Source organism: Schistocerca americana, chromosome 6, assembly GCF_021461395.2.
Source record: "Schistocerca americana isolate TAMUIC-IGC-003095 chromosome 6, iqSchAmer2.1, whole genome shotgun sequence".
NCBI classification, from domain to species: domain Eukaryota; kingdom Metazoa; phylum Arthropoda; class Insecta; order Orthoptera; family Acrididae; genus Schistocerca; species Schistocerca americana.
In genome coordinates this window covers 644963532-644977401 of record NC_060124.1, presented here as the reverse complement: position 1 = coordinate 644977401, position 13870 = coordinate 644963532, and the positions used below count along the sequence as shown (strand labels likewise).

At 43.1% G+C, this 13870-nt stretch overlaps 1 protein-coding gene across 1 annotated transcript in view; it reads left to right on the top strand.

Moving 5' to 3' along the window:
- The window catches only part of LOC124619523 (molybdenum cofactor biosynthesis protein 1-like), a 49276-nt gene that overhangs the window by 8347 nt on the left and 27059 nt on the right, over positions 1 to 13870 (top strand). The window contains exon 2 of the mRNA XM_047145971.1: positions 1091 to 1236. Coding sequence (XP_047001927.1) covers positions 1091 to 1236 — 146 coding nt within the window. The remainder of the gene's footprint in view (positions 1 to 1090; positions 1237 to 13870) is intronic.

The following is a 13870-nucleotide window of genomic DNA, read 5'->3' as shown; positions in this document are numbered from 1 at the left end:
GGGAGAGACGCTCAGTAGCTCGGTATGGGCTTTTGTTGAAGTTTCGAGAACATACCTTCACTGAGGAGTCAAGCAGTATATTTCTCCCTCCTACGTATATCTCACGAAGAGACCATGAGGATAAAATGAGAGAGATTAGAGCCCGCACAGAGGCATACCGACAATCCTTCTTTCCACGAACAATACGAGACTGGAATAGAAGGGAGAACCAATAGAGGTACTCAAGGTAGCCTACACCATCAGGTGGCTTGAGGAGTATGGATGTAGATGTAGATGTAGACCAAAAAATGTTTTTCTTGTAATGAAGACACTAAAGTGGGGGTCAGTCATGCTGTTATTGCTTTTAATGATGGCAACATTGGTAGCGTGAAAGTGCTACAACATATGGGAATTAATTCTGGAGCAAACTGCATCAGAGAATTTGAAGGGATGGACAAGGTTTGCACTGGTAAAGCAGAGTATGCAGCACAGTTGGCCACTACGGAGTCCAGAAAGAAGAAAACAAAAAAAAACTTAAAAAAGATCAAGAGGATGATATACAGTATGGTGCAGGGTGCTTCTGAGTGACTAAAAATAAAATGTTAAGCATATATTGAGTTACAGTCTATTGAAACTTTAAAAACTCTTCCTGAAAATTTACATTTTCTCTTGCATTTTTCCCTAAATCTCAGAAACTACGGCAAGTAGCGAATTCAAATTTTCAGGGAGTAATGACATATGTATCCTGAGTCTTCTGAACTAAAAGAAAAACATAATGTTATGTATAAATAAAATTATTTAGAATAACATACAAAAAGGTACACAAAATTTTAACTGTGTAATTAAAAAATTGTATTTCCAAAAGCAGTGGCTGAAATGCAATTATTGTAAGACTCAGAACATATAGTTTAATGTCCTGTAAAAGTTTCTTGTCAATGGCTACAGTTGTTCCTGAAGTACGGGGAAGTTAAGTCACTAAATGTAACATTGTCAGGATAGGGCGTTCAAACTCCCCTTAATGCACATTTTCTCCTTCCTCCACTTGGTGAGCAACACATTTATAGTATTTTCACAACAGCAGTACCTATTTTCTTACAATTTCTTTTTGCAGGCATACCATGTCCCGGGCTTCAAGGGACGTGTGGGATTTATTACCTCAATGAGTGAACACTTCTGTGGCACGTGCAACCGTTTACCGATAACAGCTGATGGCAATTTGAAGGTGTGTCTCTTTGGGAATTCAGAGATATCTCTCAGGTGAGTGATGAAACATAGAATAATCATGTCCAAGTGAAAATTCATGTGAGGAAACCATAAAATTACTAGAAGACTGACAGACTGATCAGTATTTTACCTTCAGGAGGTGAAATTCCAAAACTTCTTATAGACACATTTGTTCCTCTTGTCCTCAAATTAGTTGTGGAGTCCGAGTGACCTTTCAGACCTTCAGAAACTTATCCCTCTTTCCTCTCTCATGAAGGAACTGATAGTTCCAAATGCTGAGTATAGAATAATACTTTCAAACTGTTTGCCATGCACATTAGGTATGTGGTTGGTATATGGAAGAGATAAACTGCAGTTAAATCCAGCAGGTATGAAATGAGTAATCTTTTCTTGAAGTTTTCAGCTTGCACCCTCCTCCCTCCCAGACATACAAACCAGATACCTCTAGCTAAATAATTTGTGAGTATATATAATTTGCCTCTGTCAACATCATGTTACACTAACCTATTTGTTAGATTAAATTAAAGGAAAGTAATCAGAACTGGAAATTATGTAAAGACATTTTTAGCTATGTCCCTATGTTGTATTAAAGTTAACACAGTATTTCTGTCTGTGTGATGGTAACTATGATTCGCCAGCCACCGTTGCCGAGCGGTTCTAGGCGCTTCAGTCCAGAACTGCGCGACTGCTACGGTCGCAGGTTTGAATCCTGCCTTGGCTCAAATGTTAAGTCCCATAGTGCCCAGAGCCATTTGAACTGTGATTCATGATTATCAGAGTCTATATGTTCCAAATAAAAATTGGAACTTCATGTGTATAAATGTACAAATTATTAGACAATGGGACCAACAACTGACACTTTTAACTTGATGACTAGACTAAGAGATTAATAATAGGAAAAAAACTGCAAGATACTTGGCGAAAAGTTTGTTTCCGGACAAGGTAAGGGGGGTGAGGGGTGGGAAAATCAGCTCTCTCTTTGTGAGCATACCAGAAATCCTTTATCAACCGAAGGTAAAATAAGATATAAAAATACAGGGTCAAACAATTAATTTAAGTATCTTAAAAACCAAATGACTAATAAAATTGGAAGCTAAGAAAAGTAAGTTCGTAGTAAGTAGGGTGAAACACAGGGGGCTGCAACATATTGCCATTGTTGTTTGACTTGTCTATCAAAGAAAAAAGAAATGGATCAAAAGAAAATAAAAGTGAGAATGGAAATGTATCAGAAGCAAATAGGAATAAGCAAGGAACATATTCTTTAATTAAAAAAAAAAAAAAAAAAGTGACATGTGAGGCAGATGTTCCTACAATTTTATGTTCAAAGCACAGCAGTCTGTGAAAGCAAAATATTTATGACATTGAAAAAAGAAAATCAATGAGTGAAAAGTGTGTGTAGGTGAATTGTGGTGAAAGACTGGATATTGGAACTTCTGTTAGGCTGCCCAGTATTAGTTAACTTGGTAGTAAAGGAGCAAGTTTGCAAGGGCAGATAACTGTTTGGCTACGTAAAATAGAGTGGGAGTATGGAAAAGCTAGTCCAAGATAGGATGAAAAAGATAACAGCAACTTAAAAAATGAATTGATAAGTTACCATGAACCCCATTCCAATCTAGTGAATCCAGTGGTTGACAATATCTTGTGACATTCGCCTATAAGGCTCAAACAATAATTGCTAAATAAAATTACAAAATGTTGACAAGACTGTATCTAAGCTGTCACTCTCTTTTGAAACAAGGGTGTTTAAACCAAGAAACACGCAGGAAAGCAGGGACAACTCGCACACTAGAGGAGGATGGGAAGTATCATTGAAGGAGTGAGCATAAACCGTGTGGAATATGTGTGGTAAAAAAATAAAAAAAAAAAAAAAAAAAAAAAAAAAAAAAAAAAAAAAAAAAAAAAAAAAAAAAGAGGAAGAGGAAAAGTCTTGATCTGGAAACAAGGGAATAAAAATTTGCCACGTGAAGAGACAATATGATACTGTGCTGATGAGTGTGTACAAGTGGTGATATACAATATACATAGATAATGGAACTCTGCATTGGGCCCAGAAGACCACGCAATGCTCTTCGAGAGATGTCCTCTACTATAAATCTATGGAGAGTTAGGGGGTCAGTATACAACTCTCCAGGCTGTTATCAACTTCCAGAAGTTGAAGACACTACTTCTCACTTGAGTATCTCCTCAGCTGGAACTACAAGCAGAGTGTACCCTATTCCAGTCTGTCCACCGAGCAGAATTTCCCGGCTCTACAAGGAATTGAACCTGATCGCTTTCTATGGCACGCCTGTGGCATACTGACTGCGTGGCTGTGGCAAGAGTCATAATATACACTTGTGAACAATTGAGTTATAACTATTCTGTTTATTGGGGAGAGAGTATGTATATAGCCACTGTGAATGAAACAGTTTAGTGTATCATAACTGGAATGTATTCAGACCTCGTACTTGTTGTGTGAGAGCGCAGTGTCTTAGACACTTGTAGTGTTTGTCTTAGCATGTACTAACCGGTGTGCCTTACTTTCTAGTATTTTTAATTGTATATCATTACTGGTGCCTCTGGCACTTTTGTGTTGCAATAGCAATAGCTTGCAATAGCAAACATTGAGTCAACCATGGTTTTTGGATTAGAAGTAGAGGTCAGCTGGGTTGACATTGGGAATAGAGTGATGGGAAGTGGACAATAAGCAGTTATATCGAAGGGTGCATTATTTGATATGTTAAGGTTAATTACAAAATGTGAATTGGAGAATTTTTCACGTTGAGCAGAAGTAACTTTACAGGACCAGGTGTCAAATTACACATGATCAGTGTGAATCCCTATAGTCAGCATGAACACTGGCACACAGAATAATTTATAGGTAGCCTTGCTGTATATAAAAAATCAGATTTGTGCTGAACTGTCATGAACAAACTGTCACTTCTCTGGAATAAATAGACTCTGATTTGTTAATTACATCTGTGTAAATGAAAAATACAGGAAAACATAGATTGCTGCTTACTGTAAAGGAGACATGTTACATTGTAGACAGGCACAATTAAAAAGGCACTTACACAAAGCTTTCAGCCACAGCCTTCATCAGCAAAAGAGATACAGAGAAACACACACATTCATACACACAGGCAAGCACATGTCACACACATATGACTGCCAACTCCAGCAGCTTGCCCCTAGCTGCTGGACTTGGCAGTTTTTTTTCTCTGTGTGTGTGCAGGGAAAGATAGATCACTATTTACCATAAAGAAAACAAAGTTGCACCAGGCACAACACACAAGCAATCATTACGTATCCTGTTTCAGACCTCACGCCCTCCTTTTTTAACTTAGCGTGTGCCTTTCGGCTTCCTCTCATTGTGTCTAGGCTGTCTTGTCTAGACACAACAATTTTTGGCGACAAGTCAATGGAAAGGGTCTTGTTCTTTCAAATTGCTTACATTTACTTGTGTCATGGCTTCGCCAGATGTACTGTCCGAATTTTATCACTTGCAGAATCAGCAGACGCAGGCGTTATTGGATGCCCTTGGACGGCTCGTCCAGGGTCAACGTGAACTGCACAACGATGCGGCAGCCACCGCTCTACTACTACCGCAGCCACAACTCGCAGTTGCACCGCCTTTTAGGCCGTTTGACCCAGCTAAGGAAACATGGACGGAGTGGTCACGCCAGTTTGGATTTCATCTCGCCGCCTACAGAATTCAAGGTAACGAGCGGCAGCAAACGTACCGTGTGATAGTGAAATTATTTCCCCAATGCGACGTAGCAACTCTGTCCTACGAAGAACTTTTGTCTGCTTTAGATGCCTATTTCAAGGAAACAGTTAATGTAGTTGCAAAAAGGTATACGTTCTTTCGTACAAAACGTACGGCCGGTCAAACTAATAATGAGTGGGTTGCAACATTGCAAGGCCTTACAAGGGATTGTGCTTTTGAGTGTGAATGTGGACTCCCTTATTCAGATACAATGGTCCGTGATGCAATTGCACAGAACGTTTCTGATGTTCGTATATGGGAACAGATTTTGAAACTAGTTAATCCCTCCCTTCAGCAAGTGATAGACATATTAGATAGACAAGACACACTTCACTTTGCTCAGGAATCATTTGCAACTTCGCCAGCCGTGTGTAACATTAACCAGCCCGCCGGGCGCGCTGCACGGCCCGGTAAACTGCCCTCGCGCACGTCCACGCAGCTGCCACTACGCTCTAAACCAGGTGTGCCGCGACAGCATACAACTGCAGTAAAATCATGCCCACGGTGTGCTACTAGACATTCGCGTGAAAATCGCCCGTCACGCCAAGCTATTTGCTTTTTCTGTAATAAGAAAGGACATGTTCAAAGTGTTTGCCAGAAAAAGCTCAGATCAGACAATCACAACCATTCCAGGCCTTTTGCTTCGCGCCGGAATCGAACCAAGGACACTCAGGCTCATGGACCTTCGCCCATGGACATTCATGTAGTGAATTCCACCCTGTCCAGTGCCACTTTCTCAAACAGTGACAGTGTTCGTCCCACACAAAGCGTGCGTCGATGTCGCCGGAAATCACGTCAATTAGCAAGTGATGCTGTACCTGTATCAGTTCAAATTGCACGAGACAGTTGCTCTTGTCGTCAGCAGGACAATAAACTTTTCGTAGATTTGGATTTTAATGGAATGGTCATACCATTCCAGCTCAATACCGGAGCTGCAGTTTCGTTGCTCAATCACGACACGTACAAACAACTGGGCAAACCTCCGTTGCGTGCCGCAAATGTTAAGTTAAATAGTTATTCAGGTCAGAATATCCCCTGTGTTAGGACAGTGCAGCCTTCTTGCAACATACAAGGGACAAACAAAACTTGTCTCATTTTACGTTCTTCGTTCTTCTACTGCAGTGAACTTGTTTGGTTTCGATTTATTTCAGTTGTTTAACATGTCTATAGTAAATCAGGTCCTATCAGTGAATCAGACTGTGCCTTCAGACAGTGTTTCTCGTCTGTGTGAAGAATTTGCAGACATTTTTGCGCCGGGCTTAGGTTGCGCTAAAAACTATGAAGCACATTTGGAACTGAAAGTCAACGGGCAACCGAAATTTTTCAGAGCGTGCAATGTTCCTCACGCATTGCGTGATGAGGTTGCAAGAACATTACACGATTTAGAATCACAAGGTGTAATTGAACGTGTGCAGGCTTCTCTCTGGGCCTCACCATTAGTAATTTTGCCCAAACCTTCCGGAAAACTGAGACTTTGTGTGGACTTCAAGGCCACTGTGAATCCACAACTAGTGTTTGCAACTTTTCCATTACCCCGCCTGGAAGATCTTTTTGACAAACTGTGCCCGGGTAAATATTTTTCAAAGTTGGACGTCACAGATGCGTACTTTCAAATACCAGTGGACGAAGAATCCCAGCGCGTCTTGGTGGTTAACAAGCATCTTGGTTTGTACCGATTCAAAAGACTGCCATTCGGGTGTGCATCCGCCCCTGCATTGTTTCAGCAATATTTACAAACTGTTTGTGCATCAGTCCCAACTGCTGCGAACTATCTGGACGATATTGTGATCTCCGGAAAGACAGCAGACGAGCATTTAGCACACCTACGAACATTATTTCAGGTATTGCGACAAAATGGTCTTCGCTTGCGGAAGGACAAATGTGTGTTTTTTGCTCGTGACTTACCATACCTGGGACATGTCATCAATGCCCAAGGCACACATCCGAGTCCAGAGCACCTCCGTGCCATACAAGACTTGCCTTCGCCGCAGAATTTGAAGCAGCTACAGAGTGTGTTGGGTAAAATTAACTATTATCATCGCTTTCTGCGCAATGCCTCTTCCATTTCAGCTACGATTCATAGCTTACGCCATAAGGGTGTTCCGTTCGTCTGGACGACGGAATGCGAACGCGCCTTTCGCCAGTTGAGATCGGCGTTGCTTTCTAATACTTGCCTTACGCCATTCAATCCCCAGAAACCCCTTTTGTTGATGGTAGATGCATCGGATTTCGGGATCGGTGCTGTGCTTGCGCACAAAGATGGGTCGCATGATCGCCCTATTGCCTTTGCATCCAAATTGCTCTCGTCTGCGCAAAGAAATTATTCACAGATAGAGAAAGAAGCTTTGGCTCTCGTGTTTGGTGTTACTAAGTTCCATGATTTCTTGTATGGTCGTCACTTTACCATCATCACACACCACAAACCTTTGATGTCGCTTTTTCATCCGAACAAGCCTGTACCTCCGCGTACAGCGCAGAAATTCATTCGCTGGTCTATTTTCCTCTCGCAGTACCGCTACGATATCTTGTATCGGTCCACTGCTAAGCACGGAAACGCCGATGCGTTGTCCCGTTTGCCTGTTGCTGAGGATAAAGCATTCGATTCTTCTGAACTTGCTTGCATGTTCATTGATTCGGAAACCGATGACGTGGTCGACTCGTTTCCGATTGATTTTCGTCGTGTAGCTACAGCCACAGCTGCTGACCCGGTCCTTGCTACCGTTTTGCATTTTGTTGCTACGCAATGGCCTTTGTCAAAGTCTCGGATCGAGGATCCGTTGGTTTGCTGATTTTTTGCTCACAAGGAGAGACTTTTTGTTCGACGCGGTGTTTTGTTGTTGCGTTCTGATAATGATCAGTCCAGAATCGTGGTCCCACGTTCGTTACAGTCCTCTGTTTTACGGCTACTTCACCAAGGACATTGGGGTATAGTGCAAACGAAACAACTTCCTCGTCAGCACTGTACTTGGTTCGGAATCGATGCTGCGATTACGAATATGTGTTCTTCTTGCATGGCGTGTGCCAAAGAACAATCCGCACTGCCGCGGAAAGTCTTTGCATGGCCAAAAGCCACTTCCCCTTGGCAACGCTTGCACATCGATTTTGCTGGTCCATTCTGGTATGCTCGGTGGTTTGTTCTGGTAGATGCCTTCAGTAATTTTCCTTTTGTTGTCCGGATGTCTTCCACGACATCAACTGCCACCATCCAAGCGTTGTCTGCATCTTTTGCATTGAAGGTCTTCCGCAGACTATTGTTTCCGACAATGGCCCACAATTCATGTCCGCAGAATTTCAGTCATTCTGCCAGGCCAATGGTATTCAACATCTGACATCCGCGCCGTTTTCGCCTCAGTCAAACGGTGCCGCTGAACGATTGGTCCGGACTTTCAAGTCACAGATGTTGAAGTTGAAAGAGTCGCATTCTCGGGAGGACGCGTTGTTGCTCTTTTTGTCTTTGTATCGCTCTCAGCCCCGAGATGGTCGCTCGCCAGCTGAGTTGCTCCACAGTCGTCCTCATCGAACCTTGATGTCTTTGCTGCACCCGCCGCATCAGGTTCCTGTGCAGCGGCAGACTTCTGCTTTTGCTCCAGGCGACGTTGTATTTTATCGCAACTATCGAGGTTCACGGCGTTGGCTCGCAGTGCACATTCTTCGCTGCCTCGGCCGCGTGATGTATTTGGTTTTGGGGGCCTCTGGTGAGGTGCGTCGGCATCTCAATCAGCTGCGCCTCTGTCGTCGCACGGGTTCTGCCGCTCCCCGTCTGCTTTCAGCGACGGTGCCATCCGGTCAGCGCCCTGGGGACCCATCTACTGGCTCGCCTCATCCCCAGGTGTTACCAACGATGCCTTCCATTTTGCCCCATGGCGACGCGCCGCTGCCGCCTCCGCCGCCGCCGCCTGTCCAGCTGGTGCCGCCCGCAGTGGACGCTTCGCTGCAGCCACCAAGCGCCTCCCTGGGTCACACACCGCCGATCGCTTCCCGTGACCAGCTGTCCTCCGCCATGGAACTCTTGCCCGCTCCGGACCACATGGCGTCTTCGCGCGTCGGGTACCCCGACGCAATGGAGGTCGACCCTTCGGCCCCTCCTGTCTCTTTACGGGCACATACACCGCATGTTGACGTGCACCCTGGACTAGGTTTTCAGGTGTTTCCTAGCTCCCCTTGGACCGAATGGCCGCGTGCGGGTGGCACAGCCTCGCCTGTTGTTAGGCTCCCCACCTCATCGCATACGTCAACATGGGGTTCTCCCCACGGCGGGCGGAAGCCTTATAACACGACCATTCGCCGATTTGCAGGGGAGGAATGTGGTGTCACCGCCAGACACCACACTTGCTAGGTGGTAGCTTTAAATTGGCCAGGGTCCATTAGTACATGTCGGACCCGCGTGTCGCCACTGTGTGATTGCAGACCGAGCGCCACCACAAGGCAGGTCTCGAGATACGGACTAGCACTCACCCCAGTTGTACGGACGACTTTGCTAGCGACTACATGGACGAAGCATTGCTCATTAGCTGAGCCGATAGTTAGAATAGCCTTCAGCTAAGTCAATGGCTACGACCTAGCAAGGCGCCATTAGTAACATTGCATGTATATAAAGAGTCTCACTTGTATCACCACAATCTCCAGATGTACCAAAAGGATGGATTAAAGTTAAGTATTCCAGAAGCTACGTACTTTTCTTTATAGCATTCATTACGTATCCTGTTTCAGACCTCACGCCCTCCTTTTTTAACTTAGAGCATGCCTTTCGGCTTCCTCTCATTGTGTCTAGGCTGTCTTGTCTAGACACAACATGAAGCATGCAGGAAGGTCGTCTGTCTGATGATTTGCGGTACATATTGCCAAGGTGGCAGGGAGCAAAATAAGGAGTGATCAAAAAACTTCCATTTTAAGGCTGCATAGTTCAGATCAGATCAGTATGCCACACACACACACACACACACACACACACACACACACACACACACACACACACACACATATATCCATCCACACATATACCCTGCTTGTGTCTGTATATGTGCGGATGGATATATGTGTGTGTGTGTGCGAGTGTATACCTGTCCTTTTTCCCCCCTAAGGTAAGTCCTTCCACTCCCAGGATTGGAATGACTCCTTACCCTCTCCCTTAAAACCCACATCCTTTCGTCTTTCCCTCTCCTTCCCTCTTTGCTGATGAAGCAACTGTGGGTTGCGAAAGCTTGAATTTTGTGTGTGTGTTTGTTTGTGTGTCTATCAACATACCAATGCTTTCGTTTGGTAAGTTACATCATCTTTGTTTTTAGATATATTTTTCCCATTTGGAATGTTTCCCTGTATTATATTATATATCAGTGCTTTCCTCTCCCACAACTATCCTGCAGACCTTGTCCACAAACAGATCTCCCAAGCAATACATTCCTCCCCACCCAACAACAATGGTACTACCCCCAGACCACACAGAAGCATCCCCCTTGTCACCCAGTGTTATCCTGGTCTCGAATACATCAACTAATTACTCCGCCAGGGATATGACTTTCTCAAGTCAAGCCCTGAAATGAGATCATCCCTTGACAATATTCTCCCCACACCACCCAGAGTTGCCTTTTGCCAACCCCCTAACCTCCGTATCATCCTTGTCAAACCCTACAATATTCCCAGACCACCTTCTCTACCCAGCGGTTCCTACCCCTGTAACCGACCCCGATGCAAAACCTGAATCCACTTTCCCTTCTTCCCCTTTTTTCCCCTCTCTCCTCCCTGATGAAGGAACGAAGTTCCGAAAGCTAGGATACGTCAATTTTCTGTTCTGTTTTGTGTATGTATCGGCTGTACTGAGCTGAGGTAAGTACTGGCCAGGCCCTCTATCTCTTTGTTAGTATTTGTTTCATATATATAAACACACACACACACACACACACACACACACACACACACACACACACACACACACACACACACACACACACACAGACAGACAGGGTGATGCGTATTAACATTTAAAAACCTCCAAAGCACTGTAGATGACCCTAAGACAAGTAATTTAATACAAGACACATGGGATCACAAATGTTGGATATGATACAAATGTTGGGAAATGTGTCAAAAGTGAATGATAAATGTCACCAGATGATGTACCTTGTCATGCTTGCAGTGGTAGAGCCTCTCGGTCTGTCACACTTGATCATCCCAACCCAAGTCAAGTATTCATATCATTGTGGCTACGGACACACATGTGCGACTTTAGTGATGGCGTTCAGGATTTGAGTCTTGCATCTGGCAGGCAGTATTTTTTCATTGTGTTTAACAATTATGTATTTATATTGAAGTTTATTATTTTATTTACCGATCTTGCAGTTTCCTTGATTTCTTGCAAAGTACAGTACAAATCAAAACCTACCGTATTGCATAAAAAGTAGATGAGTATAAACTTCAGAATAGCATCATTGCCATTAAATGACCTATGTTTTCTTTACTAACTAATGTCTGTAAACAAAAAGAGGACAGAAGCAAAAAACACAAAATCAGAACTGCTTTTGCTTGATTACAGCAGGGACAATAATTTTGTAACATCTACATTTACAACAGATCATATTTACAAAATGTTTTCGAAATTTGCTCTGTTTGCTCAAATGAAAGTATTGCACTGCTCAATCATTCCTTTACACTCAAGCCCGACTGCTGCACATGCTGTGGGGTATGTCATCTGGTTATGTCATATGTTCAGTGTTTCTCGCCAATTTTTGGGGTATTTTGAAATGTACAAAAAGGCAAATGCAGAAAATTATCACATTTGGCTGCACATTACCTGCGTCACAGAAAAATAATGTATACGAATCTTCTCAGATTTTCCACTGAATAACTTTGTGCAAGCCTCACAATATTTCACCAACACAACTGTTCGTCATCTTCAGGTAGTGGTGGGTCCTGTCATCACTGCTGCAAGATGTGACTGGTGATATCTGCACAGCAGAATTGAAATTTGTCAGGCTAGAAGCAGGAGTACGAAGGCACTCCCAGTTGGATGGAAATGCCATTCATAGTAGCCTTCTGCTTATGTGTTGTGGGCAATGACTGCACTTCTGGACACTCGTGTGGTTAAACGCTGAATTAACTCTCTGCAAGGTGCTGCATCAGGTCATACATCGGAGGATCTGGTTTCTACTGTTTTAATTTCATGGCAGTCAGTGCTGGATTCTGGGCAGTGCTTAGTCAAAATTCCATATTCCTGTTGGTAAGATTGCCCACCGTATGGATACATGCCTCATTCTTAAAAACACAATCCTAGAGTGATGATCCTGAGAATAAAATTTCAGTCCTCTTGGGAAACATGTGGTGCCCTGTATTCAGGCAGTGCTCTGCTACCACTAATTTACTGGGTGGGATTTTTGTCAGCTCTGTTGAACACAGTGTTCTTGCACAATGTGAGGTGTCTGCCCTATATAAGATTTCCCATAATGGCATCAGATCTTATATATGATCTGTGTTTTCTAAGGTCGAGATTGTCTTTAACTGAACACAAACAATTCCTTAGTTTTGCTGGTAGACAAAAAACACACTTGATTCTGTTTCTCTTAGTGATTCTTTCTATTTTTGAAAACATGCCGCTGAAATATGGTAGGAAAGCCATTTGCAGTGCTTGTCTAAGTAACTTCATTTACATCCCTACACTGAACTTGCTTTGCTCAGAACACATTGCAAATCTGTTTACAAGAATAAACATTCTGCTGGAACACTGTTCTTAGGTGTTACAGTTCACCAGGCAGACTGTCGGTATCTGAGATCACGTGTGCTCTATGTGCCAGGGAGTGTAAGACACCACCACATTGTGCAGGGTGACGGCAACTTTTGGACCGCAAATATAACTCTGCGTGTATCAGTTTGCAGTAGAGACTAAGCCCCAATGTTCTGTCAGCTTTTCTTCTAACCGTGACATCCAGGAATGGTAAGCTGCTATCTTTTTGTACTTCCACAGTGAACTGAATATTTAGATGGACCGAGTGCAAATGCTGCAGGAACATAGGTAGTGTCTGTATTATGTGGGCCACACCACAAATGTCTCTTCAGCATTCTGCCAGAAGGAGGAATGTTTGATATTTACTAAGGGAAATAGAGGATCTCCCATGGGAACACTGTCCACTTGATTAAAGTAGTTGGTGTTACATAAGAAATAGGATGAGGTATGCACATTTTTAAACAGCACCACAATTTCTTTCTCAAACTTGCTGCTAATAACCTCTAATGAGGGCTGCAGGGCACTTTTGTAAGTAATGATATAACATTTGAGCTAACTAAAAGATCTGAAAGTTCTAGTTTAAGCATTTTCAGGTATTCTATGAAATCCTCTGAATTCTAAATATGATGGTCATAGTCATCCACATGATAAATTTCAAAGCTGTCATGTGGAAATTGCCAGTTCCATCTTGCAGCAGTGATGGTGGAAATCACCATCACCTGAAGATGCCAAAACGTTGTGTCACTGAAATATTGAGGGAGGGACTTGCATAATGTTATCTGGTGGGGAACCCAAAGTGTTTTTGCAACAGATCTATCAGGCAAGCCTGAAAAGTCACATATACTCCAAGCAGCAAGTATCTGTTGTAAAATGGTCACATTAGTGAGCTTCGCAATTAATTAACAGTTTATCAATAAATTTGGCTTCATTTTGCAAGAAATTGTGCTGTGTTCCACTACTCCCTCTTCAACAAAACTAATGTCAGTTTCTGCTCCACCTCTTCAGCCCGAGATCCTATGTATACTCTTGAGCATTTGTGTAAGATACCTGTTTATTTATAAAAATAAAAGTAACTTCTATCATGACTTTCCCATTTTTGTCCAGTGGGTTTGTTATCCTGCTGTTGCCTACTGCAGACTACAAGATTACTGTTGAAGATTTCTGCAAAGTTTTTCTTCCTTTTTAGTGTACCAACATTTCACTGT